Below are 27,574 nucleotides of genomic sequence, written 5' to 3' on the forward strand. Positions count from 1 at the left end.
CCGCTCCGGAGTGAGGTCGGTGTGAGCCATCTGGTCCGCTGTGGGGTGAGCGCAGGTCGTGTCCCGGGTCTGAGGGCGCCGCGCCCGCTCCCCGCGCCCTCCTGGTCTCTCCGCTCCCGGAGCCTCGGGCCTCCCTGGAGCCGCCGCCGCTTGTGCGCTTGTTTCCTGCGCGCCCCCGGCCCCGCGGCCGCAGCTGCTTCTTGGAGGCCGCGGAGGTGGGACCTGCGTGTGTCGGTGCGTGGACAGGTGAGGTGGTGGGAGCCGCGCAGACCTGTGCTGCTCAGGGAGCGGGGAGACATGCAGGGTGCCGGGTGTCCCGGGCGCCGGTGTCGCTCCCTGTGTGTGTCGGTGCGTGGACAGGTGAGGTGGGAGGTGTGGGAGCCGCGCAGACCTGTGGTGCTCAGGGAGCGGGGACACATGCAGGGTCCCGGGCCTCCTATGCGCGGGGGTCTCTCCCTGCTTGTGTCGGTGCGTGGAGAGGTGAGGTGGTGGGAGCCGCGCAGACCTGTGCTGCTCAGGGAGCGGGGAGACATGCAGGGTCCCGGGTGTCCCGGGCGCCGGGGTCGCTCCCTGTGTGTGTCGGTGCGTGGAGAGGTGAGGTGGTGGGAGCCGCGCAGACCTGTGCTGCTCAGGGAGCGGGACACATGCAGGGTCCCGGGTGTCCCGGGCGCCGGGGTCGCTCCCTGCGTGTGTCGGTGCGTGGACAGGTGAGGTGGTGGGAGCCGCGCAGACCTGTGCTGCTCAGGGAGCGGGGAGACATGCAGGGTCCCGGGTGTCCCGGGCGCCGGGGTCGCTCCCTGTGTGTGTCGGTGCGTGGAGAGGTGAGGTGGTGGGAGCCGCGCAGACCTGTGGTGCTCAGGGAGCGGGACACATGCAGGGTCCCGGGTGTCCCGGGCGCCGGGGTCGCTCCCTGCGTGTGTCGGTGCGTGGAGAGGTGAGGTGGTGGGAGCCGCGCAGACCTGTGCTGCTCAGGGAGCGGGGAGACATGCAGGGTCCCGGGTGTCCCGGGCGCCGGGGTCGCTCCGTGCGTGTGTCGGTGCGTGGACAGGTGAGGTGGTGGGCGCCATGGGAGCCGCGCAGACCTGTGGTGCTCAGGGAGCGGGACACATGCAGGGTCCCGGGTGTCCCGGGCGCCGGGGTCGCTCCCTGCGTGTGTCGGTGCGTGGAGAGGTGAGGTGGTGGGAGCCGCGCAGACCTGTGCTGCTCAGGGAGCGGGGAGACATGCAGGGTCCCGGGTGTCCCGGGCGCCGGGGTCGCTCCCTGCGTGTGTCGGTGCGTGGAGAGGTGAGGTGGTGGGAGCCGCGCAGACCTGTGCTGCTCAGGGAGCGGGGAGACATGCAGGGTCCCGGGCCTCCTATGCGCGGGGGTCGCTCCCTGCGTGTGCCGGTGCGTGGACAGGTGAGGTGGTGGGAGCCGTGGGAGCCGCGCAGACCTGTGGTGCTCAGGGAGCGGGGAGACATGCAGGGTCCCGGGCCTCCCTGGCGCCGGGGTCTCTCCCTGCTTGTGTCGGTGCGTGGACAGGTGAGGTGGTGGGAGCCGCGCACACCTGTGCTCCTCAGGGAGTCGGGAAACATGCAGGGTCCTGGGTGTCCCGGGCGTCCCGGGCCCCGGGCTCGCTCCCTGTGTGTGTCGGTGCGTGGACAGGTGAAGGGGTGGGCACCGTGGGAGCCGCGCAGACCTGTGCTGCTCAGGGAGCCGGGAGACATCCAGAGGCCTCGGAGACCTGGAATAAAACCACGTAAGCCGGAAGTCATGTTTTTCCCCACTTTTTGGCAGTTTGGAGCAATAATTCTTGTGTGCGTCCCTACTTTCCAGCGTTTTGGGTGTTTACCTGTTGTTGCGTGTCCTGGCGGGGATTTAAGACTCACAGCGACCCTAAGTGACAGCGTAGGACAGCGCCATAGGTTTCCTTGGCTTTAATCATTTTTAGGGAAGCCGATCGCCAGGTCTTTCCCCCGCAGAGCCACCGGATGGCTTCCAGCAGCCAACCTTGTTGTCAGCACCTGGGTACTTAAGCACTTGCACCGCCAGCCCTCCTAGGCATGGGAACTCCTGGGTCATAGGGTACTTGTACGCCTAACATTTTGAAGAACCGCCAGAGTTTTCCACAGAGGCTGCAGCATTTTACAGTCCCACTAGCAATTGCTCTGTATTCTCCCCAAATCTTGTTCTCTGTTTTTCTGATAGTAGCCATTATAGTAGGGATGAGGTGACCTCTGATGTGGGTGTGATTCGCATTTCCCTAAGGACAAGGGTAGCAAGCATCTTTTCATGCGTTTCTGGACCATTTGCCTGTCGCCTTTGATGACCTGTTTAAATTTTTTTGCCCATTTTTAAAATGGCTGGTTTGTTTGTTGTTGAGCAGTAGGGGTTCTTTATATATCCTGGATACTAAACTCTTAGGAGTTAGATGAATCGCACTTATAGTAAAAACTATGAAAGCCAGAACCTCTCTCAGGCTGAAACTGTTGAAGGAAAGCTCAAATTTGTTTTTCACTGAAAGAAGCGATAGGAACGTGGTAAGGCTGCACCCTGTCAAAGGCAGAAAAATTGCGAGACCCGGAAAAACAAAACAGCCCCTTTTAGTTGTGTCTTTCACAGCTTTCACTGTCTTTTCTCCCATGTTGTAGCTTGTCTGTGTACTTTGCTTACAAAATCGTCTGATACGTGAGTTGTTTTTAATTGTGCTTTAGGTGAACGTTTACAGCTCAATTTAATTTCTCATACAAAAATGTATGCACGTATCATTATGTGACACTAGTTGTTGTCCCTATAATGTGACAGCACACTCCCGGTTTCCACCCCGGGCTTCGCATGTCCATCCAACCAGCTCGTGTCCCTTCCTGCCTTCTCATCCTGCCTCCAGAGAGGAACTGCCGATTTGGTGTCTGCTTGAACTAGAAGCACACTCTTCACGAGCGTTATTTTATGTCTCGTAGTCGAGTCTAATCTGTGTCTAAACAGTTGTGTTCGGGAATGGTTTTTGTCCTGGGGTAACAGAGTGTCCAAGGGCTATGGCTTCGGGGGTTCCTCCAATCTCAGTCAGACCATTAATCTGGTCTTTTTAAGGCACACAGGATTTTTAATTTATCTGTTTTGTCTTTTATGCCTCATGCTTTTAATATCATATCTGAGAATTCATTGTTGGAAAACATATGCGTCTCTTTTTTAAAATTATAAAAAATAGTGCATGTGCCAAAAAGCTAAAAAATGCGTAGAGTAAAAATGATCATGAAACACCGCTTGTAATCTCGACAGTCCTGGCAGCACGGTGGTTAAGAGCTCAGCTGCCAACCAAAACGTCGGCAGTTGGAGTCCACCAGCTGCTCCTTGGAAGCCCTGTGGGGCAGTTGTACTCTGTCCTGTAGGGTCACTATGAGTTGGAATTGACTCGATGGCGTATGGGTTTTTTGGTTTGTAATCTCAACATCGGTAGAAAAAATATGCCTTTTGTTTTTCCCTCTCCTTCCCTAGAGATTGATATTCTGAAAGTTCTGCTGTCGGAGACGTGACTGGTGTTGTAGTCAGTTTATGTCAAATTCAAGCCTTCATTTGAAACTACTTGATTTTCCTAGTGCAGAATCTAGGAATTGCCCCTGAGATAACACCGCAGTATCAGCTTCCATCTGCTAAAGGCCTAATGTGTGCCAGAACTGTGTTCTTCCTCTCCTTTAGCTTGAAGCTTCAGCAGTGGGAATGGAGTGTGTTTCAGAGGTTACAGTTTGGTCCTTCGTGGCCAGTGGGAGACACCCTGCAGGTTGAGATACCGGCTCCTGGGTACCAGCGGACTCAGACACCAAACCCTTGCCATAGTCCACCTGGGACACTAAGGACTGTAAGGCTCTAAAACTTGACGTGTCCAAGGCAGGTTTTAAAATTTCACCAGAACAAATCTACTTCTCACCTGGCTTTCCCAACCAGTAAGCCGCATCACCATCCATTTACTAGATTCGGGGATAGCCTCTTTTTTTTTTACCCTGAGAGGAGAGCTCCATTATAAAAGCAGCTCTGAACTTTCTCCTCCTTTTTCTCTTTTCAGAAGAAGGTACAGTCTCCACCCAGCAGCAAGAGGCAGGTATCAGCAATGTAAACCAAGTGAACTATCAATCACATACAGACTAAAATCCACATATTTTACCCTCTCTGACAAGACCTTCCACATTCAGGTTTATGTACAGTGCTCTGACTTAAATCTGTAACACCCCCATGTTAGATAAGCTCTTGACACATTTTTAAAACACTTTTTCAAAGATGTCAGGATTTTCCCTGCCTTTAGCCTTTGCACCAGGTATGTCTTCTGATTAGAGAAACACCTTTTAACCCTAGGAATTCAATAATTCTTAGAATTCAGGTCTCACTTCCATGTCACCTCCTCAGAGAGTACCCTTCCTGTCCCCTCAGTTACTGCCACGTATGTCTATGTTTAAATATCATTGCAGCTTTCGGAATGGGGTAAATCCAGCTAAGGTTGACATTAACCTTCATTATGTAAATACAAGCATTTTTTAATTAAATGTTACCTCTGCTTTTTCCAGTTCTGTTTATATCTGTGACTGGCTTCCACAGTAAGGATTTCAACTGCTCCTCTTCACGTGTGGACCAGACATTGTTCATCTGCCTCCAGACTGCCCCGGCCTCTGCTTCCACTCCTGTCCCTCTTCCTGAAGTGGCTTCTTGGGCTCAGGGACGACATTCCCTTAGACTTCCAGAAACTGGAGAAGGAAATGGTGAGTTCTGTGGAGAACTGGGTTATCCTTAGCATAAGTGGGTGAGGCTGGATCTGAATTGTTGGGGGAGCAGCTGTGTGCTGCGGGGCTGTGGTTCCTCAATGAAGAGAAAAGGTAGCAGAGGAGGCTGAGGGACTGAGGCCTAGGAGGCACCTTGAGGCCCTGCTCCTCTGTCATTGGGCCCTTCCCCTATACACAGGTGGCTTTTCAGGATTTAGATGTCTGGGATCACCTTCCTTATGTGACTCTCAGAGCTGGCACCCTGGGGTGTTAACATCCCCACCCTGGGCCTTGGTGCTCTGTATTGAATGACAGAGTCTCCTGACCAGAGTCTGAAGATGGAGCGCCTCTGGCTGTGGAGGCTGAACCCTTGTCCCATCTCTCTGGTCAGTGTTTGTGACTCCCCCCAGGCAGTGGAACATTTTCTGTGCAGTTCTAAAACTACAGCTTTTCCTCTCACATTGTGTGATGGGTTAGAAGAAGGGGTGGAGAGATTGTAGGGGAAGGCCCTGACTGTTTATGGGGTCCTGGGTGTTGCTGGGAAACCCTGGTGGCATAGTGGTTAAGAACTAGGGCTGCTAACCAAAAAGTTGGAAGTTCGATTCCACCAGGCACTCCCTGGAAACCCTATGGGGAAGCTTCTAGTCTGTCCTATAGGATCGCTATGAGTCAGAATCGACTCAACGGCAACGGGTTTGGTTTTTTTTTGGTTTGGGGGGTGTTGGTAACTGTCCTGACATCACCAAAGGCATGAAGCTGGGGACAATGTGTCCAGGTGGATCCTGTGTGGGTTCTCTAGACACATTTTTTCTCCAGTGGAGAAGGCTTTTTTGCCTTGAGGGTTTCAGGTGTGTGGGAAGCATGACTCCCTAGTCTAGGTCCTTGTTCTCCCATTTATGGCTAGAAAAAGAAAAAAATACTTAATCTTTCTAATTGTTGATGTTCTCCATAGTTTTGAATAACAATCTAAAATTAAAGTGTTTTCTTTTGCTAGAGAAGGCTAACATACAAGATGTGTGTATTTAAGTTCTTGGGTTTACAGTTTCCCTGGAAGAAAATTTCTAGATCATTTACTGTGTTTCCGCAGAGAATTTTTCAATTTAGTGGATATAAACTTCTCAAACACAGAGGAATGCCTATTTTAACTGATGTAAAAGTTACTCTAAAGCTGACTTCAATCGTGAGAAGGTTCTTAAAGACTCCTGTTACATTTAACAAGTCATGCCAGAAAACCCTAATGTGTTAAATACTTTAGTCATTTTAGAAGCATTCTTCTGGCTGAGAGAATATAGGTGTTCAGATTCTGATATCTCTGGTCACTGTGTTTAGAAGGAGAGCTCAAATTTATACTTTCGTGATTTGTACAAGTGCATTAGAGCATTTAGTAACAGTTGGGTTCTAGATGATTAAACTCGACATGGTTTAGTTATTATGAACATGAATTCCTAGTAAAAACATTTCTCATCTAAGCTGTATTATGTTTAAAAGTACATTACAGTTTGCCGAAGTTATGTTTTTCCAAAAGATAATACCTTCACAGTTTGAAACTCAATATGGACTTTAAAAGTATACTTTATAAAAACTTGTTCCTATCTTGTCCGCATCCAGCCTGTCTGTCTTCTCCCGGCTTCCTTTAAGTAACCAGCTTTATTACTTTCTGAAGCATCTTGCCACTGTTTATGTAAAAGCAAGCAAGTAGAAATTTTTTATTTCCCCTAGTTTGTTACACGAGATGGTGTGGAATTTATACTGTTTACTAAACAAAATACGCTGGTGATATTTTCATAACAATATGTAGAAAGCTTAAATCTAAATTCTTGTAAAACTCCGGAATACTACATATGATGGACTTTTTTGTTGTTTTGACCTGTATTGCCATGAATGGATGCTTGGATTGTGGCCATTATTTTGGTCTTATGATGCTTGTTGTAGTAAATATAAATGTAAATCCTTTCTAAAATTCAGGAATTAATAGTTTAAGTATAAAAGCCCTTCTGAGCTAAGTAAAATAAAAATGAAGGGATTTTCAGATGATTTTGTATAATTAATATATGAAGATTATGTTTCTTTTGTTTTTAAAGTAATGCTTTAAACTTTCTGTTGTCAACTATATCATAAACAACAAGTACAGAAACTTTTACTGTAAAACTTAAATCGTAATCTGGGTTGCTGGTAGTCCTTAGACCTTGGTCAGGTCTTGTCTCCTCCTGTCTGGAGATTGTTACTATCTGTATTGAGAAGTTTACGGCTATTCCCAACGTTATTGGTAGTATTATAGATTATAACTTCTGAAAACATTGTAATTTCGCTTTTTCAAATATAAAACAAATGATGTGGAATTGACTTTTTACTTAATGGCGTAAATGAGTATAGATTAATTATTCCAATTAGTTGATTAAAAAAAAAAACTACTTGCCATAGAATCGATTCCGAATCATGGTGACCTCGTGTGTTTTGCAATAGAACTATATCTACTCTCTAGGGTTTTCAGTGGCTGATTTTTTGAAGTAGATACCCAACCCTTTTTTTAGAGTTGCCTGCAGGGCAGTTCTACTCTGTCCTATAAAGTTGCAGCGAGTCAGAATTGATGGCAAGGGATTATGGGTGGACTCAAACCATCAACCTTTCAGTTAGTAGCAGAGTGCTTAACCCTTTGCATCACTTAGGGACCCCATTTAGTTGCCACCACCCCACGTATTGAAGTATATGTGCTTTCTGTAACTGTCCTGCCTTGCTCGCAGTGTCAAGAATCCATTTTATATAGGTAGGTGGGCCTTTTCCATGCCCAGTTGTTTTTTTCCATTGGGAACCATGGTGGCACAGCGGTTAAAGCGGTTGGCAGCTAACTAAAACTCAGTAGTTTGAACCCACCAGCCCTTCTGTGGGAAAAAGATGTGGCAGTCTACTTCCATAAAGATTTACAGCCTTGGAAATCCTAAAAGGTGGCTATGAGTCAGAATTCAGTTGAAGGCAATGGGTTTCTTTTTGGTTTATACTGATACTAAACTGTCTAATATAGCATAGCTTTATTTATAAAATAAATAAATAAAAGTATATATACATATGACATGTTTGGATAAGCCCCCATGCCTTGTTCTTAGACCATGTTGGCTATTCATGGACATTTCCATTTCCAAATACATCTTTTTTTTTTTTTTTTTTTTGGTGAAGTCATAAAAAATTATTAAATTGATTAATTATATAGAAGCAAATTGGAAATAACGATCTACCTGGGAGAAAATTTTCTAAAAGCACGCTCTACCTTTTCATTTACTTCATTGTATTTAGATGTCATTTAATGTTTTTGTAATTTTTTCATTAGGATCTTTAATTTACTTAATTACACTCCTTTTGTTGTTGTTCTTGTTAGGTGCCATTGAGTCGGTTCCGACTCATTTCGACCCTATGCACAACAGAACAGAACACTGCCTGGTCCTGTGCCATCCTTAAAATTGTTATGCTTGAGCTCATTGTTGCAGCCACTGTGTCAATCCACCTTGTTGAGGGTCTTCCTCTTTTCCACTGACCCTGTACTCTGCCAAGCATGATGTCCTTCTCCAGGAACTGATCCCTCCTGACAACATGTCCAAAGTATGTAAGATGCAGTCTCGCCATCTTTGCCTCTAAGGAGCATTCTGGCCGCACTTCTTCCAAGACAGATTTGTTCGTTCTTTTGGCAGTCCATGGTATATTCAATATTCTTCACCAACACCACAATTCAAAAGCGTCAACTCTTCTTCGGTCTTCCTTATTCATTGTCCAGCTTTCACATGCATATGATGTGATTGAAAATACCATGGCTTGGGTCAGGCACACCTTAGTCTTCAGGGTGACATCTTTGCTCTTCAACACTTTGAAAAGGTCCTTTTGTAGCAGATTTGCGCAATGCAATGTGTCTTTTGATTTCTTGACTGCTGCTTCCATGGGTGTTGATTGTGGATCCAAGTAAAATGAAATCCTTGACAAGTTCAATCTTTTCTCCATTTATCATGATGTTGCTTACTGGTCCAGTAGTGAGGATTTTTGTTTTCTTTATGTTGAGGTGTAATCCATACTGAAGGCTGTGGTCTTTGATCTTCATTAGTAAGTGCTTCAGGTCCTCTTCACTTTCAGCAAGCAAGGTTGTGTCATCTGCATAATGCAGGTTGTTAATGAGTCTTCCTCCAATCCTGATGCCCCATTCTTCTTCATACAGTCCAGCTTCTCGGTTTATTTGTTCAACATACAGATTAAATAGGTATGATGAAAGAATACAACCCTGATGCATACCTCTCCTGACTTTAAACCAATCAGTATCCCCTTGTTCTGTTCGAACAACTGCCTCTTGATCTATGTAAAGGTTCCTCATGAGCACAGTTAAGTGCTCTGGAATTCCCATTCTTTGCAGCATTATCCAAAGTTTGTTATGATCCACACAGTCGAATGCCTTTGCATAGTCAATAAAACACAGGTAAACATCCTTCAGGTATTCTCTGCTTTCAGCCAGGATCCATCTGACATCAGCAATGGTATCCCTGGTTCCACGTCCTCTTCTGAAACCAGCCTGAATTTCTGGCAGTTCCCTGTCGATATATTGCTACAGCCATTTTTAAATGATCTTCAGCAAAATTTTGTTTGCATGTGATATTAATGGTAATTGTTCTATAATTCCCACATTTGGTTGGATCACCTTTCTGGGCAATAGGCATAAATATGGATCTCTTCCAGTTGGTTGGTCAGGAAGCTGTCTTCCATATTTCTTGGCGTAGACAAGTGAGCACCTCCAGCGCTGCATCTGTTTGTTGAAACATCTCAATTGATATTCCATCAATTCCTGGAGCCTTGTTTTTCGCCAGTGCCTTCAGAGCAGCTTGGACTACATCCTTCAGTACCATCGGTTCCTGATCATATGCCACCTCCTGAAATGGTTGAATATTGACTAATTCTTTTTGGTATAATGACTCTGTGTATTCCTTCCATCTTCTTTTGATGCTTCCAACGTCGTTTAATATTTTCCCCATGGAATCCTTCACTATTGCAACTCGAGGCTTGAATTTTTTCTTCAGTTCTTTCAGCTTGAGAAACGCCAAGCGTGTTCTTCCCTTTTGGTTTTCCATCTTCAGCTCTTTGCACATGTCGTAATACTTTACTTTGTCTTCTCGAGAGGCCCTTTGAAATCTTCTGTTCAGTTCTCTTACTTCATCAATTCTTCCTTTTGCTTTAGCTGCTCGACGCTTAAGAGCAAGTTTCAGAGTCTCCTCTGACATCCATCTTGGTCTTTTCTTTCTTTCCTATCTTTTCAGTGACCTCTTGCTTTCTTCATGGATGATGTCCTTGATGTCATTCCACAACTCGTCTGGTCTGCGGTCACTAGCGTTCAATGCGTCAAATCTATTCTTGAGATGGTCTCTAAGTTCAGGTGGAATATACTCAAGGTCATATTTTGGCTCTCGTGGACTTGCTCTGATTTTCTTCAGTTTCAGCTTGAACTTGCATATGAGCAATTGATGGTCTATTCCACAGTCGGCCCCTGGCCTTGTTCTGACTGATGATATTGAGCTGTTCTCTTTCCACAGATGTAGTCAATTTGATTTCAGTGTGTTCCATCTGGTGAGGTCCATGTGTATAGTCGCCGTTTATGTTGATGAAAGAAGGTATTTGCAATGACGAAGTCGTTGGTCTTGCAAAATTCTATCATTCGATCTCCGGCATCGTTTCTATCACCAAGGCCATATTTTCCAACTACTGATCCTTCATCTTTGTTTCCAACTTTCGCATTCCAATCACCAGTAATTATCAATGCATCTTGATTGTATGTTCGATCAATTTCAGACTGCAGCAGCTGATAAAAGTCTTCTATTTCTTCATCTTTGGCCCTAGTGGTTGATGCGTACATTTGAATAGTAGTCGTATTAACTGGTCTTCCTTGTAGGCGTATGGATATTATCTTACCACTGACAATGTTGTACTTCAGGATAGGTCTTGAAACGTTCTTTTTGATGACGAATGAACACCATTCCTCTTCGAGTTGTCATTCCCAGCATAGTAGACTATATGATTGTCCGATTCAAAATGGCCAATACCAGTCCATTTCAGTTCACTAATGCTTAGGATATCGATGTTTGATGCGTTCCATTTCATTTTTGACAATTTCCAATTTTCCTAGATTCATACTTCGTACATTCCAGGTTCCGATTATTAATGGATGTTTGCAGCTGTTCCTTCTCATTTTGAGTCGTGCCACATCAGCAGATGAAGGTCCAGAAAGCTTTACTCCATCCACGTCATTAAGGTCGACTCTACTTTGAGGAGGCAGCTCTTCCCCAGTCATCTTTTGAGTGCCTTCCAACCTGGGGGGCTCATCTTCCAGCACTTTATCAGACAACGTTCCGCTGCTATTCATAAGGTTTTCACTGGCTAATGCTTTTCAGAAGTAGCCTACCGGGTCTTTCCCCCTAGTCTGTCTTAGTCTGGAAGCTCAGCTGAAACCTGTCCTCCATGGGTGACCCTGCTGGTGTCTGAATACCGGTGGCATAGATTCCAGCATCACAGCAACACGCAAGCCCCCACAGTACGACAAACTGACCTACACATGGGAGACACTCCTTTTAGGTACCTTCTATTTTTACTAAAATACATGTTACCTTTTAAAAGTTAATTTCTCAGTGTTTGGTACTAGTGTATATACATGAAATACTTAAAGTAAACCGTTATTGGTATTTACTTCCTAATCTGAATACTTGCTAAATTCCCTCAATCCTGTAATCATCTGTACCATCTTTTGAGGCTCTGTGTATACAGCAGAAACCCTGGTGGCGTAGTGGTTAAGAGCTACGGCTGCTAGCCAAAAGATGGGCAGTTCAAATCTGCCAGGCGCTTCTTGGAAACCCTATGGGGCAGTTCTACCCTATAGGCAGATCTACTCTGTCTTATAGGGTTGCTGTGAGTCGGAATTGACTTGACAGCAATGGGTAATGGTAGTATATATACAATTATTTAATCTATAAAGTAAAATGGAATGAGACCTCCCCCACCATTTAACATTCTTATTTCTTTACCTTTTTTTCCTCGTTCTTTTTTCACTCAGCATAATGTCTTCCAGGTTCATGCACGTTATGAGATGTTTTGCAGATTCATCGTTGTTCTTTATGATTACATAGCATTCCATTGCGTGAATATGCTATAATTTATCTCTTCATTCCGTGATGGGCACCTAGGTTGTTCCTTCTTTTTGCTATTGTGAACAGTGCTGCAGTGAACATGGGTGTGCGTATTATCTATTCATGTGACAGCTCTTACTTCTCTAGGATATATTCCAGGGAGTGGGATTGCTAGATGGTATGGCAGTTCTATTTCTAGCTTTTTAAGGAAACGCCAAATCAATTTTCAAAGTAGTTGTACCATTTTACATTCCCATCAGCAGTGTGTAAGTGTTCCAGCCTCTTCACGACCTCTCCAACATTTATTGTTTTGTGTTTTTTGGATTAATGCCAGTCTTGTTGGAGTGAGATGGAATCTCATTGTAGTTTTGATTTGCATTTTGCTAGTGGCTAATGATCGTGAGTGTTTCCTCATGTATCTGTTAGTTGCCCGAATGCCTTCTTTGGTGAAGTGTCTGTTTATATCCTTTGCCCATTTTTTAATTGGGTTGTTTGTCTTTTTGTGGTTGAAGTTTAGCAGTATCTTGTAGATTTTAGAGATTAGACCCTGATCAGATATGCTGAAGCCAAAACTTTTTTCCCAGTTGGTAGGTTATCGTTTCACTCTTTTTTTTTTTTTTAACTTTTATTGAGCTTCAAGTGAACGTTTACAAATCAAGTCAGACTGTCACATATAAGTTTATATACACCTTACTCCGTACTCCCACTTGCTCTCCCCCTAATGAGTCAGCCCTTCCAGTCTCTCCTTTCGTGACAATTTTGCCAGCTTCCAACTCTCTCTATCCTCCCATCCCCCCTCCAGACAGGAGATGCCAACACAGTCTCAAGTGTCCACCTGATACAAATAGCTCACTCTTCATCAGCGTCTCTCTCCTAACCACTGTCCAGTCCCTTCCATGTCTGATGAGTTGTCTTCGGGAATGGTTCCTGTCCTGGGCCAACAGAAGATTTGGGGACCATGACCGCCAGGATTCCTCTAGTCTCAGTCAGGCCATTAAGTCTGGTCTTTTTGTGAGAATTTGGGGTCTGCATCCCACTGATGTCCTGCTCCCTCAGGGGTTCTCTGTTGTGCTCCCTGTCAGGCAGTCATCGATTGTGGCCGGGCACCAACTAGTTCTTCTGGTCTCAGGAGGATGTAGGTCTCTGGTTCATGTGGCCCTTTCTGTCTCTTGGGCTCTTAGTTATCATGTGACCTTGGTGTTCTTCAGTCTCCTTTGATCCAGGTGGGCTGAAACCAATTGATGCATCTTAGATGGCCACTTGTTAGCATTTAAGACCCCAGACGCCACATTTCAAAGTGGAATGCAGAATGTTTTCATAATAGAATTATTTTGCCAATTGACTTAGAAGTCCCCTTAAACCATGGTCCCCAAACCCCCGCCCTTGCTCCACTGACCTTTGAAGCATTCAGTTTATCCCGGAAACTTCTTTGCTTTTGGTCCAGTCCAATTGAGCTGACCTTCCATGTATTGAGTATTGATCTTCCCTTCACCTAAAGCAGTTCTTACCTACTAACTAATCAGTAAAAAACCCTCTCCCACCCTCCCTCCCTCCCCCTCTTGTAACCACAAAAGTATGTGTTCTTCTCAGTTTATACTATTTCTCAAGATCTTATAATAGTGGTCTTATACAATATTTGTCCTTTTGCCTCTGACTGATTTTGCTCAGCATAATGCCTTCCAGGTTCCTCCATGTTATGAGATGTTTCACAGATTCGTCACTGTTCTTTATCGATGCGTAGTATTCCATTGTGTGAATATACCACAATTTATTTACCCATTCATCCATTGATGGACACCTTGGTTGCTTCCAGCTTTTTGCTATTGTAAACAGAGCAGCAATAAACATGGGTGTGCATATTTCTGTTTGTGTGAAGGCTCTTATTTCTCTAGGGTATATTCCAAGGAGTGGGATTTCTGGGTTGTATGGAAGTTCTATTTCTGACTTTTTAAGATAACGCCAGATAGATTTCCAAAGTGGTTTACCATTTTACATTCCCACCAGCAGTGTATAAGAGTTCCAATCTCTCCGCAGCCTCTCCAGCATTTATTATTTTGTGTTTTTTGGATTAATGCCAGCCTTGTTGGAGTGAGATGGAATCTATCGTCATTTTAATTTGCATTTCTCTAATGGCTAATGATCGAGAGCATTTTCTCGTGTATCTGTTAGCTGCCTGAATATCTTCTTTAGTGAAATGTATGTTCATATCCTTTGCCCACTTCTTGATTGGGTTGTTTGTCTTTTTGTGGTTGAGTTTTGACAGAATCCTATAGATTTTAGAGATCAGGCGCTGGTCAGAGATGTCATAGCCAAAAATTCTTTCCCAGTCTGTAGGTGGTCTTTTTACTCTTTTGGTGAAGTCTTTAGATGAGCATAGGTGTTTGATTTTTAGGAGCTCCCAGTTATCTGGTTTCTCTTCATCATTTTTGGTAATGTTTTGCATTCTGTTTATGCCTTGTATTAGGGCTCCTAGGGTTGTCCCTATTTTTTCTTCCATGATCTTTATCGTTTTAGTCTTTATGTTTAGGTCTTCGATCCACTTGGAGTTAGTTTTTGTGCATGGTGTGAGGTATGGGTCCTGTTTCATTTTTTTGCAAATGGATATATAGTTATGCCAGCACCATTTGTTAAAAAGACTTATCTTTTCCCCAATTAGCTGACACTGGGCCTTTGTCAAATATCAGCAGCTCATATGTGGATGGATTTATATCTGGGTTCTCAATTCTGTTCCACTGGTCTATGTGACTGTTGTACAAGTACCAGGCTGTTTTGACTACTGTGGCTGTATAATAGGTTCTGAAATCAGGTAGAGTGAGGCCTCCCACTTTCTTCTTCTTTTTCAGTAATGCTTTACTTATCCGAGGCTTCTTTCCCTTCCATATGAAGTTGGTGATTTGTTTCTCCATCACTCTTTTGGTGAAGTCTTTTGATGAGCGTAAGTATTTGATTTTTAGGAGCTCCCAGTTATCTAGTTTCTCTTCTGGTGTTTGGGCATTGTTAGTAATGTTTTGTATTCTGTTTATGCCATGTATTAGGGCTTCTAGTGTTATTCCTTTTTTTTCTACCACGACCTTTATGGTTTTAGATTTTATATTTAGGTCTTTGATCCATTTTTTTTAGTTTTTTTTTGCGTGGTGTGATGTATGGATCTTGTTTCACTTTTAGCAGGTGGATATGCAGTTATACCAGCATCGTTTGTTAAAGAGACTGTATTTACCTCAATTAACAGACTTTGGACCTTTGTCAAATATCAGCTGCTCATAGGTGGATGAATTTGTGTTTCACTGGTCTATGTATCTGTTGTTGTACCAGTACCAGGCTGTCTTGACCACCGTGGTGGTATAATAGGTTCTCAAATCAGGTAGTGTGTGAGGCCTGCCATTTTTTTTTAATATAATTTTTATTCTGCTTTAAGTGAAAGTTTACAAATTGAGTCAGTCTCTCACACAAAAACCCGTGTACACCTTGCTACGCACTTCCAATTACTCTCCCCCTAATGAGACAGCCCAGTCTTTCCCCCCTGTCTCTCTTTTCGTGTCCATTTCGCCAGCTTCTAACTCCCTTCACCCTCTCATCTCCCCTTGAGGCAGGAGATGCCAACATAGTCTCCAGTGTCCACCTGATCCAAGAAGCTCACTCGTCAACAGCATGCCTCTCCAACCCATTGTCCAGTCCAATCCATGTCTGAAGAGTTGGCTTTGGGAATGGTTCCTGTTCTGGGCCAACAGAAGGTCTGGGGGCCATGACTGCTGGGGTCCTTCTAGTCTCAGTCAGACCATTAAGTCTGGTCTTATGAGAATTAGGGGTCTGCATCCCACTGCTCTTCTACTCCCTCAGGGGTTCTCTGTCGTATTCCCTGTCAGGGCAGTCATCGGTTGTAGCCAGGCACCATCTAGTTCTTCTGGTCTCAGGATGATGTAGTCTCTGGTTCATGAGGCCTCCCACTTTGCTCTTTCTTCTTCAGTAATGTTTTACTTATCCAGGGCCTCGTCCCTTTCCATATGAAGTTGATGTTTTGTTTCTCCATCTCATTAAAAAATGTTATTGGAATTTGGATCGGAAGTGCATTTTATGTATAGATTTGTTTTGGTAGAATAGACATTTTTACAATGTTAAGTGTTCCTATCCTTGAGCAAGGTATGTTTTTCCACTTATGTAGGTCTCTTTTGGTTTCTTGCAGTTTTCTTTGTATAAGTCTTTTACATCTCTGGTAAGATTTATTCCTAAGTATTTATCTTTTGGGGGGCTACTGTAAATGGTATTGGTTTGGTGATTTTCTCTTTGATGATCTTTTCGTTGGTGTAGAGGAATCCAACTGATTTTTGTATGTTTATCTTGTATCCTGATACTCTGCTGAACTCTTGTATTGGTTTCAGTAGTTTTCTTGAGGATTCTTTAGAGTTTTCTGTGTATAAGATCATGTCATCTGCAAATAGAGATACTTTTACTTCTTCCTTATCAATCTGGATGCCCTTTATTTCTTTATCTAGCCTAACGGGTCTTGCTAGGATCTCCAACATAATGTCAAATAAGAGTTTTGATAAAGGGCATCCTTGTCTGGTTCCCAATCTCTAGGGGAATGCTTTCAGGCTCTCTCCATTTAGGGTGATGTTGGCTGTTGGCTTTGTATGAAAATAAATTTTTTTATATAAATGCCCTTTATTATGTCGAGGAATTTCCCTTCTGTTCCTATTTTGCTGAGAGTTTTTATCATGAATGGGTGTTGCACTTTGTTGGATGACTTTCTGCATCAACTGATAAGATCATGTGGTTCTTGTCTTTTGTTCTATTTATACAATGGATTACATTGATTGTTTTTCTAATGTTGAACCATCCCTGCACACCTGGTATGAATCCCACTTGGTCATGGTGAATTATTTTTTTTGATATGTTGTTGAATTCTATTGGCTAGAATGTTGTTGAGGACTTTTGCATCTACGTTCATGAGGGATATAGTTCTATAATTTCCTTTTCTTGTGGTGTCTTTACCTGGTTTTGGTATCAGGGATATGGTGGCTTCATAAAATGAGTTTGGAAGTATTCCATCCTTTTCTATGCTCTGAAATACCTTTACTAGTAGTGGTATTAACTCTTCTCTGAATGTTTGGTAGAATTCTCCAGTGAAGCCGTCAGGGCCAGGGCTTTTTTTTTTGTTGGTAGTTTTTATTACCTTTTCAGTCTCTTCTTTTGTTATGGGTTTATTTAGTTGTTCTACCTCTGTTTGTGTTAGTTTAGTTAGGTAGTGTGTTTCTAGAAATTTGTCCGTTCCCTCTAGGTTTTCAAATTTATTGGAATACAGTTTTTTGTAGTATTCTGTTATGATTCTTTTAATTTCAGTTGGGTCTGTTGTGATATCGCCCATCTCACTTTTTATTTGGGTTATTTTCTTCCTCTGGAGTTTTTCGTTTGTCAGTTTGGTCAGTGGTTTATCAGTTTTGTTGATCTTTTGAAAGAAGCAGCTTTTGGTCTTATTAACTCTTTCAATTTTTTTCTATTCTTTATTTCATTTAATTCTGCTCTAAACCACCCCAAACCCACTGCCATTGAGTTGATTCTGACTCATAGCGACCCTATAGGGTAGAGTAGAACTGCCCGAAAGAGTTTCCAAGGAGTGCCTGGCGGATTTGAACTGCCAACCTCTTGGTTAGCAGCTGTAGCACTTGATCACTACACCAGCATGTAGAGCATATAGGTAGGTGGGTTTTGCAGCTAGAGTATGGGCACCCAGTGCTGTTGGCTGTAAGGACTGGGAGTCACCACTTATTCTTGGACCCTTGTCACAGGTGGCTCAGTGGAGTGGGTGGAGTCACCAGTCATCAGGCCGCTGATGTGGGTAAGTGAGGACGCTGCTTAATGGGCAGGGAAGTGTCATATATCACAAATCTGCTACTCCCCATTATAGCAGATACAGATGAAAATAGGCTTCAGGTATGTACCCTGTTATACCGTGCTAATGAGGGCCTGTGCTGTTGAAATGGGGCCACACAGGTCTATGCAGGGGTGAAAGGCATTCAAAGTCTGTGGACCCCTTATGCTTGTGCCTAATTAAAGGGGTTGTGCCTGTCCTGAGATCCTGGCTTAGGGGAGCTGGTAGATTATTTTTTCTTATTAATTTGCTCCCTCTCCAAAGCCAGGAGAATGGCTCAGAGTGCGTGACGGGTCCTACATCTGGCCCAGGGAGCGCAACAATCACTGAAGCGGACTGGGACCCGGAGCAGAGCGGGGAGGGGGCGGGTAAATGGGAGAGAGTTACTTCCCAAAAGGTTTTTTTTCGATCCATGTGGTAGATTAGATGCTCGTACTTAATCTTTTGCCAATTGAGCGATGTTTCTCGCTGCTTCTTGAGGTTTGAGCAGACTTTGCGCTGCTAGTTCTCTCCCTGTGTGGAACACGCATCCCGAGCCCCGCTGCTTGCCTCACCACTCACACCAGCTGATTTAGCTGCAGGGTGCCGATATTGGCCAGGTTGAGTCTGGCAACTCCTTCCTGCTTCTGAACCGTCTCTCCCTCCCCCTGCTGCTCAGTCCGATTCCTCAACACTGTCTTCAGTGTTCAGGGCTCCTAGATTGTCCTGTATAGTTGATTGACTTGTTCTTTTGGATCTTCGTTGCAAGAGGGACTACAGGAAGTGTCTGACTACTCTGCCATCTTGTCCCCACCTCTCATGGGTCGCACTTTGAATGTAGTATCTAAAAAATCACCACCAAACCCAAGGTCATCTAGGTTTTCTCCCAGGTTGTCTTCTTGAAGTTTTATAGTTTTGCATTGACATGTATGTCTTTGGGCTATGCTGTGTTAATGTTTCTTAAAGGTGTAAGAACTTTGTGTAAATACCTTTTTTTTGCTAGTAGATGTATAGGTGTTACAGCACCACTGATTGAAGTGGCTATCCTTTCTACATTCATTTGCTTTTGATTTACTCCAAGGTCAGATGACTATATTTGTATCTATTTCTGTGTTCTCTCTTCTGTTCCATTGACCTGTTTGTCTTTTTTTTTTTTTTTGCCAGTACCATACAGTGTTGATTACTGTAGCTTCAGAGGTTAGTCTTGAAGTGGTGCAGTGGCAGTTTTCCAACTTACTTCTTCAATGTTTTTTTGGCTTTTATGAGCCTTTCCACTTTCCATGTAAATGTTAAAAAGTTTGTCAATGTTCATAAAAGGACTTGCTGGGATTTTGATTGGGATTGCATTGAAAGTATAGATCACTTTGGGACGAGGTGGCATCTTAACAATATTGAGTTTTCCCATACATGAACATGGAATAGCTCTCCTTTCATTTAAACCTTTGAATTCTTTCATCAAGAGTTTTGTAGTTTTCTTCATATATATGTTTTGTATACTTTATTACATTTATACTGTTTCATTTTTGTCATTATTGTTACCAGTGTAAATGCTATTCTGTTTTTAATTTCAAATTGCAGTTGTTCTTTACTGGAATGTAGGAAGGCATTTGAGTTTTGTGTATTAATCTTTTATCTTGCAGCTTTGGTACAATCAGTTATTAGTTTCGTGAGTGGTTTTCTTGATTCTTTGGGATTTCCTGTATAGACGGTCATTTCACGAATAAACAAAAACAGCTTATACCATCTTCAACAGTCTGTATACTTTTCTTTCCTTTTCTTGTTTTACTCTATCATCTGGAGCATGTGCGCCAAACCCCGATGTGTATGTGGTCAGACATAGCTTGAATGACTGTTATGCTCTCATGAGAGTGTGTGTGTATGTACATATATGTGTATTTATTAAGTTTTCTGTCCACAGTCAAAGGACTCACAGCCCATGGACATCGTGATATTTCTATATTATTCACTGCTATATCTGCTTTGTTGACATGAAGTAGGCTCTGTGTCAGCATTACATAAGTCAGTTTTAATAAATGAAGGTAACCATAGTTAAGAGTCTGAAGGGAAGAAGTCTTAGCCCCTTGTTGTCTGATTGAATAGGATATTTCCTTTTTCTCCTCTTCCTAGGGAAACCCTGGTGGCATACTGGTTAAGTGCTGTCGGCTGATAACCAAGGGTCCGCAGTTCGAATCCACCAGGTGCTCTTTGGAAACTATGGGGCAGTTCTGCTCTGTCCTATAGGGTCGCTATGAGTCGGAATCAACCCGACGGCACTGGGTTTGTTTTTTTTTTTTTTTTCTCTTCCTAGTATCCAGCAGGACTCTAGATCATACATGGTGTCATTGGAGAATAACAGCCAAAATAACAACAAAACTGTATGCATGTGAACAGAAACGGAGTTGATAGGAATTTAGGCATCAAAGACAAATTGACCTGCATTGTGATCCTGGACCATCATTATTCCATGGGGGTGACATTGCGCCTGTGATCGATTGATTATTTCTTACTTTACTCAGCGATTAGCTGTTTCAAATAATATCTGTTTAGGAGAATCCTGAGAGATAAATAAGGGTGTCTTAGTTATCTAGTGCTGCCATAACAGAGACATCACATGTGGATGGATGGCTTTAACAAAGAGAAATGTATTTCTTCACAGTAAAGTAGGCAAAAAGTCCAAATTTAGAGTGTCAGCTCCAGGGAAAAGTTTTGTCTCTCTGCCGGCCTTCTTATCAATCTTCCCCCAGGCTAGGAGTTTCTCTGTGCTGGGACGCCAGGCCCAAAGGACGCGCTTTGCTCCTAGCACTGCTTTCTTGGTGATATGAGGTCCCCCCATCCCTCTGCTTACTTCTTCCTTTTATATCTCAAGAGATTGCCTCAAAACACAATCCAATTTGTAGGCTGAGTCCTGCCTCACTAACACAACTGCTGCCCATCCTCCCTTATTAACATCATAGAGGCAGGATTTACAGCATACAGGAAAATCACACAATACCAGGAATCATGGCCCAGCCAAATTAATACACACATTTTGGGGGAGACATAATTCAATCCATGACAGAGGTAGTGTGTTGAGAAATTTTGCAAAGTTTTTCACAGTACTCTATTGTATAACATTAGGATTTTGATAACTTTGTATTATGTAACCTGGACCACTGCAGTAGAGCAGACTTCTGGATTTTGGCTCTAGCTCTAAGTTGCCGTGACCCTGTAAGACCAGGACAGATTAGAGATGACATAGACAGCTCACTTCACCACTTTCCTGACAAGAGAAGTCTTTTTACTCTGAAGTTGCCCTGTTTTAGCACCCAAAGTATCATTTGCCAACCTTTTCTCTCCTCATTATGCAGGGAAGCCAGTGGATTGGTGCTATCTCACAGAGGTCACTCTTAGCAGACCAGGAGATTGCAGTGGTCAGGGTTCAGGTAGTCATGGTTGTGTGCCTTCCAGGGGTGCAAATGTGAGAGAATTTGGGGGTGGAGCCTCTAGAGGGCTGGTGTGTAAGTCTCTGTTTCCTAGGCTTCGTAGACCATTTAACAGTTAAACCAGCTGTACTTCAACTTACTCACAAATTAAGTTTTTTGTGGTAAAATTGTATGTGAAAAAACGTTTGCTGATGCAACGTTCACGTTTATAACTTGGTGACATTGATTAAGTTTGTCATGTTGTACAGTGATTACAAACTGAAAACAAAACCTCTTGTCAGTCAACAAACACAAGGGCATGCTTGTTTCTACAGAGGGAGTGCTCTTTGTCATCTTAAAACATTAGACTGTGTGTTTACTGAGGGGAACAGTTACTAATGATGTACAGTTGCATCAGGTTTTGAAATTTGAGAATTGTGGGGAGATCTGGATTCTCTTCTTTCCTGTCTCACCTGAGCTCTTTTTACCTTTTATTATGTTTGCCTGTCTCTATGAAAGGGACAGAAAGAATGACAGAACAGCCAAGTTTTTGAAAAGTAGGTGAGTGACATGTAAAAATTCATAGTTCTCCAAAAGAATATTCTATTTTCAGCAGGTGTACCTCTCTTCTCCTAAACTACTAGAGTTGTTCAAGAAAATACGACCAGCCAAGGGCCTTGCTGCCAGTTTTTGCAGGCCCTTGGTCCTCCTATGACTGTGAAGGATGAAAGGAGAAATAGCCATCCTGAACTGTTTTCCAGTTGTTAATACCTCATCCTGCCTTCACCCTGTGCTTTCTGTGGTGATGAGTGTTCTGGTGGGTATCTTGAAAGGGGGTGTAATTGTTTGTTCACAAGGAAGTGATGATCTAAATGAGAGCAATTCTGTAATTTTTGGTATGTTTTCTGACTGTTCTGAAACACAAAGCAAGAGGAGTAAGAATGCCGTTGGTCTCAGTCAAACTGTAGAGAGGTCATTTCAGTGTGTTGGAAGTCAGCGAGACTGGATGCAGTCAGTGAGGAACTGAATGTAGTTAGCGAAGGACAGGCTGATGGCTATACCCTGGAGTAGACCTTGGGAGAACACATAAGCTGTGTCAAATCCCTATGAATTCTTGGTTCCCCAGGACTGTCAGCCTTACCCTTCATTCTTGTACACAGTGGAGTACATGCTACCTTGCTGATATAGAATGTGTGGGATGTTTCAGGACTCAGTGGTCGTTGAGGACGTGGCCGTGCTCTTTACCCAGGAAGAGTGGGCTTTCCTGGATGTTGCTCAGAGGAAACTCTACAGAGATGTGATGATGGAAACCTTCAGAAACCTTGCCTCAGTAGGTAAGAATGGCATGTTTTGTTTTTTAGTGAACAAAAATATTTTATTCATGGACTTTTCTTCAATATTTGGGCTAAGGAGTGGGAATAAATTGGTATATAAAACAGTCATGGTCACCTGGTCTAATGAGCTTACAAAACCTGGTTTCCCCATGAACATAAAGCTGTATGTATTAAACCTAATTTTCATTTCACTTGTACTTAAGGCTCTGTCAGTGCAGTGATTCAGAGCTCGGCTGCTAACCAAAAAAAAAAAAAAAAAAGGTCGGCAGTTTAAATCCACCAGCTGCTCCTTGGGAACCTTATGGGGCAGTTCTCCTCTGTCCTGTAGGGCCATTATGAGTTGGAATTGACTCAGTGGAAACGGGTTGTTGGTTTGTCTTTTTTTTTTTAAGTTTTTTCTTGTGATTAAAAGCCCTGAGGCTCTTCAGGTGTTCTAAGTGTAAACATTGGTTTCAAGGGTCACTCTGAGGCACTGAGAGATTTGTGGTTTGAGACCTTGTAGAGAGTTTTACTGTGTTTATTGCAAGCCTGACGTGATTATTTTGCAGTAAATAAACTCACACCTGTCTTTCTTCAGAGACTCTGAAGAGCAAAGTGTTGGCTCAGCGTCAAGATGTTCATTGCTCGTCACTGTCTTCTTTCATGGTGCGCATGTCTCCATGAGCACCATGTCAGCTCTACACATTTGTCTTCCCAGAGCAAAAAGGGGAAGATCTGAGGACAGTGGAGATAGTTCTCATCCAGGTGCAGTGTATTGGGAAGCACCAGGAAAGCCAGAATTTGTGAAGGGCCACCCTGTATGGAGGGAATTACATTTCACTTGGTCAGCGAGAGAAGTCTCTTTTGGGTTTAGGACACAACTTCTCAGTTACCTGAGCTTCGTTTTCTGATGTTAGCAATCCTCTCACACTTACAGCCGTGGAGACTCTTTTCTGCTTTTAGTATTGCATCTGCATTGTGTTCACCATCTTTCTGTTAGCTCTCCTAATGACACCTACTCATGTTGCCATCGCTGTCAACGCCAATGGAAGTATTTTCAAGGGCATTCCTTTTGTAACCATTGCCAAAGTGCTCAAACAGTGAAATACGATTAAGTCTTTCTTCGTTCACAACAGCCTTTTTTTCCCCTAATGATTCTTTTCCTTTTTGTTTCATATTGTGAACCTCAACTTGAATTATTGGGTCAGTCTCTCTAAATGGTAATGAAGAAAACTCATCCACTGAAGATATAATGATACAATTTATTAAGAATAAAACATGGTCCTCCATGTTAGGAGAAAGCCCTGAATTGCATGGCAATAAAGATCAGAGTAAGAACCAGAGGAGACATTTGAGGTGAGTAATTATTCATACAAGGGAAAACAGTGCTTCAGGAGAAAAGTCCTAAGGTGTTGTGACATTGTATACTTATACACACACATATATATATGTTTGCACACTTTCTTGCTTATTGACTACCTTGTATTTCCAACAGTAGCATAAAATCTTCTATTCTACTATTTCGTGCGTCGACGATGTATATCTGGAAGTAACGAATGTCGAGGTGCGATGCGACAGTAATGCTGGCTGTGACAGTTAAGGTTGTTTGTCAGCTTGGCTGAACCATGATTCCATTTGGTTTGGCAGTTTCGTAATGCTGTCATTTGGCCGTTTCAGAGCATCTCTTGCACATTGAGAGTACTCGGCTAAAATAAACACTGAAACACATTCCTGGTTAGGCCTAAGCTACCGTAATTTTCACATAACGCCAGTGTTTGCATAACATCCTGTTCTTTGGAACCTAACCATGTCTATAAGCGAGGAGCAGTTATATATATAATGCTTGGTAAGGTGGAGAGTGAAAGGAAGACCCTCAATGAGATGGATTGACACAGTGGCTGCAACAGTGGGCTAAAACAAAGCAATGAGGATATTGCAGGACAAGTCAATATTTCATTTTGTTTTACATGGCGTTCCTATGAGTTGAAAGCAATTCGATGGAATCTAACACCAGCAATATATGTAAACCTAGCTGTAATATTATGTGTTCAGAGAATTTTCACAATATAACATTTTCATAAATCTGAGTCACATATCAAGTATTTGAAGCATATTTCACTTAGACACAATTATCAGAAAGGCACATATTTTAGAAACTAGATGATTCAACGTATAAAACATGAGACAAGTCAGGGCCAAAACTGTGCATGTTCACTGTGTTTGATAATGATGAAATGGAACAAATTTATTTCCAACAGCGTCTTGCCTATTTTTAACAGAAATCATAGAATAGAGAACCACTGTGAACGTAATGAAGGCAATCAGTGTGGGAATACTCTCAGCCGGACTCCAAATGTTACTGTGCTAAAAAGAAATTCTCCAGAAGCAAATCCTATTGAATGCTGTGAGTGTGGAAAAGCCTTCATGGATCACTCATCACATAACCATCATGGCAGATCTCACACGGGATGCAATACCTGTCAGCGTAAGGAATGTGGAGAAGCCAGCAATTGCCCTTCTCACCTGGCCACTCCTATGAGAGCTCTTAATGGAAAGAAATCATGTAAATGTAAGGTTTCTGGGAAGGACTTCATTTGTATCTCAACCCTTAAGAATCCTGTGACGACACTCATTGGTGAGAATCGACCTGAATGTAACAAATGTAGGAAAGATTTCTGTAGTTGCTCATCCGTTTGGACACACTTGAGAGATCATAAGTATGAATGTAAAGAATGTTGTAACACCTGTAGTTGTACTTCATCCTTCATTTTACGTAAAAAATTTCACAGCAGAGATAAGTCTTACAAATGTAAGGAATGTGGGAAAGCCTTTATTTGTTCCTCACACCTCACTGAGCATACAAGAACTCACAGTGGAGAAAGGCCTTATGAATGTGAGGAATGTGGGAAAGCCTTTAGGTGTTCCTCACATCTCACTAAACATATAAAAACTCACAGTGGAGAGAGGCCTTATGAGTGTAAGGAATGTGGGAAAGCCTTCAGTCAGGCCTCACACCTCACTACACATATAAGAACTCACAGTGGAGAGAAGCCTTATAAATGTAAGGAATGTGGGAAAGCCTTTAGTCAGGCCTCATCCCTTATTACACACATAAGGACTCACAGTGGAGAGAAACCTTATGAATGTAAGGAATGTGGCAAAGCTTTTAGTTGTTCTTCAGCCCTCACTACACATATAAGAACTCACACAGGAGAGAGGCCCTATGAATGTAAGCAATGTGGGAAAGCCTTTAGTCGCGCCTCATTCCTCACTCAACATGTTAGAACTCACAGTGGAGTTAGGCCTTATGAATGTAAGCAGTGTAGGAAAGCCTTTAGTCGGGCATCATACCTCACTACACATATAAAAACTCACAGTGGAGAGAGACCTTATGAATGTCAGGAATGTGGGAAAGGCTTTAGTTGTTCCTCAGCACTCACTACACATATAAGAACTCACAGTGGAGAGAGGCCTTATGAATGTAAGGGATGTGGGAAAGCCTTCAGTCAAGCCTCAGCCCTCACTAGACATATAAGAACTCACAGTGGAGAGAGGGCTTATGAATGTAAGGAATGTAGGAAAGCGTTTAATCGGGCCTCATACCTCACTACACATATAAGAACTCACAGTGGAGCTCGGCCTTATGAATGTAAGCAATGTGGGAAAACCTTTAGTCAGTCCTCACATCTGACTACACATATAAAAACTCACAGTGGAGAGAAACCTTATGAATGTAAGGAATGTGGGAAAGCCTTCAGTCATTCCTCAGCCCTGACTTCACATATAAGAACTCACACAGGAGAAAGGCCCTATGAATGTAAGGAATGTGGGAAAGCCTTTAGCCAGGCCTCATCCCTCACTACACATATAAGGACACACAGTGGAGAGAGGCCTTATGAATGTAAGGAATGTGGGAAAGCCTTTTGTGATTCCTCAAGCCTCACTACGCATACAAGAACTCACAGTGGAGAGCGGCCTTATGAATGTAAACAGTGTGGGAAAGCTTTCAGTCAGGCCTCACACCTCACTAGACATATAAGAACTCACAGTGGGGAGACTACTCAAAAGTGGGATGTTTCATTTTTCCTGCTATGATTTCAAATAACCAATTTCCCAAAGTCTGGGCTTAAAGAACAGAATTACTCAGTGAGTATGAAAGAATATTAACTCAAGGAAGGGGTCATTAGAGCTACTTTGTGCCTTTGGGAGAAGTGGCAGTTTTAACTGCGAGGCTTTACTCATCAGTCAGTGTTGGTTACTTTCTTAGTCCTTGCTGAATTTTACCTTTCTAAAAGTCTTTGGCTGTTACAAATAAGGCTGCATGGAAAAGCCTTGAGCACGCACGTGTGGTTTTACATTTTTTAACGTTTTATTGATGTTATTTTGCATACAATAAATATACCTACTTCTCACTTACTGTCTTCTTTCTGACACTTCACTTTTATGACAGTAAAAAACCTACTGTCCAACTTTTTTGCATATTAATGATGTATGTCTGGCAGTAAAGACTGGTGAGGTGCAAGGTGAGAGTAATACTGAAGGTGCTTGATGATGTTATGTGTCAAAATGGCTGGATCATGATTCTCAGTGGTTTGGTATCTGTGTATTGATATGCTTTGGGAGTTTGGTTCCAGAGGCCTTAATTTTTGAATAAGGCTTATTTTCCCATAGTGGCCTGGTCTTTGGAAACTAACCATGTCAGTAAGTGAGAAGTGGATGTACACTGAACTCGTATGTGGTTTAATAGTGTACTGTTTCCATACTTACCACATTTCCTCCCATTTTTTCCTATTGTAAAGTTAACTTTTATCATTTAGAATTAGTAAGTTTCACATACGGTGATAATTTGAGATTGTGCAAATATTCTGTTTTTCATCAAACTTTAGCCTACTAATTTTAGTAAAAAAATTACCCATTGATAATTGTTACCACCGATTATTATGACTGGATATTTACCAAATGGTGTTTTCTGTTCCAGTCATTTAGTCTATGTTTATCAATGGGATTTCTGCAAAGAATAGCTCTCCCTTCTCTCCCCTTTATTTATTGTTTATGCCAATTTAATAAATACTATAATCCATATTATTATCATTATTTTATCTTGCTCAAATTGTCTCAGATTTGATTATTCAGAGCTTTCTTAAGTAGG

General features: G+C 42.8%; 1 protein-coding gene across 5 annotated transcripts; it reads left to right on the forward strand.

Annotated features, from left to right (window-relative positions):
* On the forward strand, positions 1 to 27,574 carry LOC100660427 (zinc finger protein 883-like). 5 transcript variants are annotated; one of them, XM_023539668.2, is made up of 6 exons: positions 1 to 246; positions 4,536 to 4,727; positions 21,726 to 21,929; positions 22,320 to 22,446; positions 23,634 to 23,781; positions 24,684 to 27,574. In XM_023539668.2, the coding sequence occupies exons 3-6, from the start codon at positions 21,837 to 21,839 to the stop codon at positions 26,518 to 26,520; spliced, it is 2,205 nt and encodes a 734-aa protein (XP_023395436.1). In that variant the 5' UTR covers positions 1 to 246; positions 4,536 to 4,727; positions 21,726 to 21,836; the 3' UTR covers positions 26,521 to 27,574. The 5 variants fall into 5 exon arrangements, with proteins under 5 accessions (XP_023395436.1, XP_064134858.1, XP_023395437.1 ...); XM_064278788.1 differs by having other exon boundaries at positions 21,729 to 21,929; XM_023539669.2 differs by having other exon boundaries at positions 1 to 234.

This window comes from Loxodonta africana, chromosome Y, assembly GCF_030014295.1.
Source record: "Loxodonta africana isolate mLoxAfr1 chromosome Y, mLoxAfr1.hap2, whole genome shotgun sequence".
Classification (NCBI taxonomy): domain Eukaryota; kingdom Metazoa; phylum Chordata; class Mammalia; order Proboscidea; family Elephantidae; genus Loxodonta; species Loxodonta africana.

Coding starts and splice junctions, on each gene's coding strand:
- LOC100660427 (XM_023539668.2), top strand. CDS start 21,837: ATGAAAGGAGAAATAGCCATCCTGAACTGTTTTCCAGTTGTTAATACC. Junction 21,930..22,319: donor CTGTGGTGATGAGTGTTCTG/GTGGGTATCTTG, acceptor GGGATGTTTCAG/GACTCAGTGGTCGTTGAGGA. Junction 23,782..24,683: donor AACCAGAGGAGACATTTGAG/GTGAGTAATTAT, acceptor TATTTCCAACAG/CGTCTTGCCTATTTTTAACA.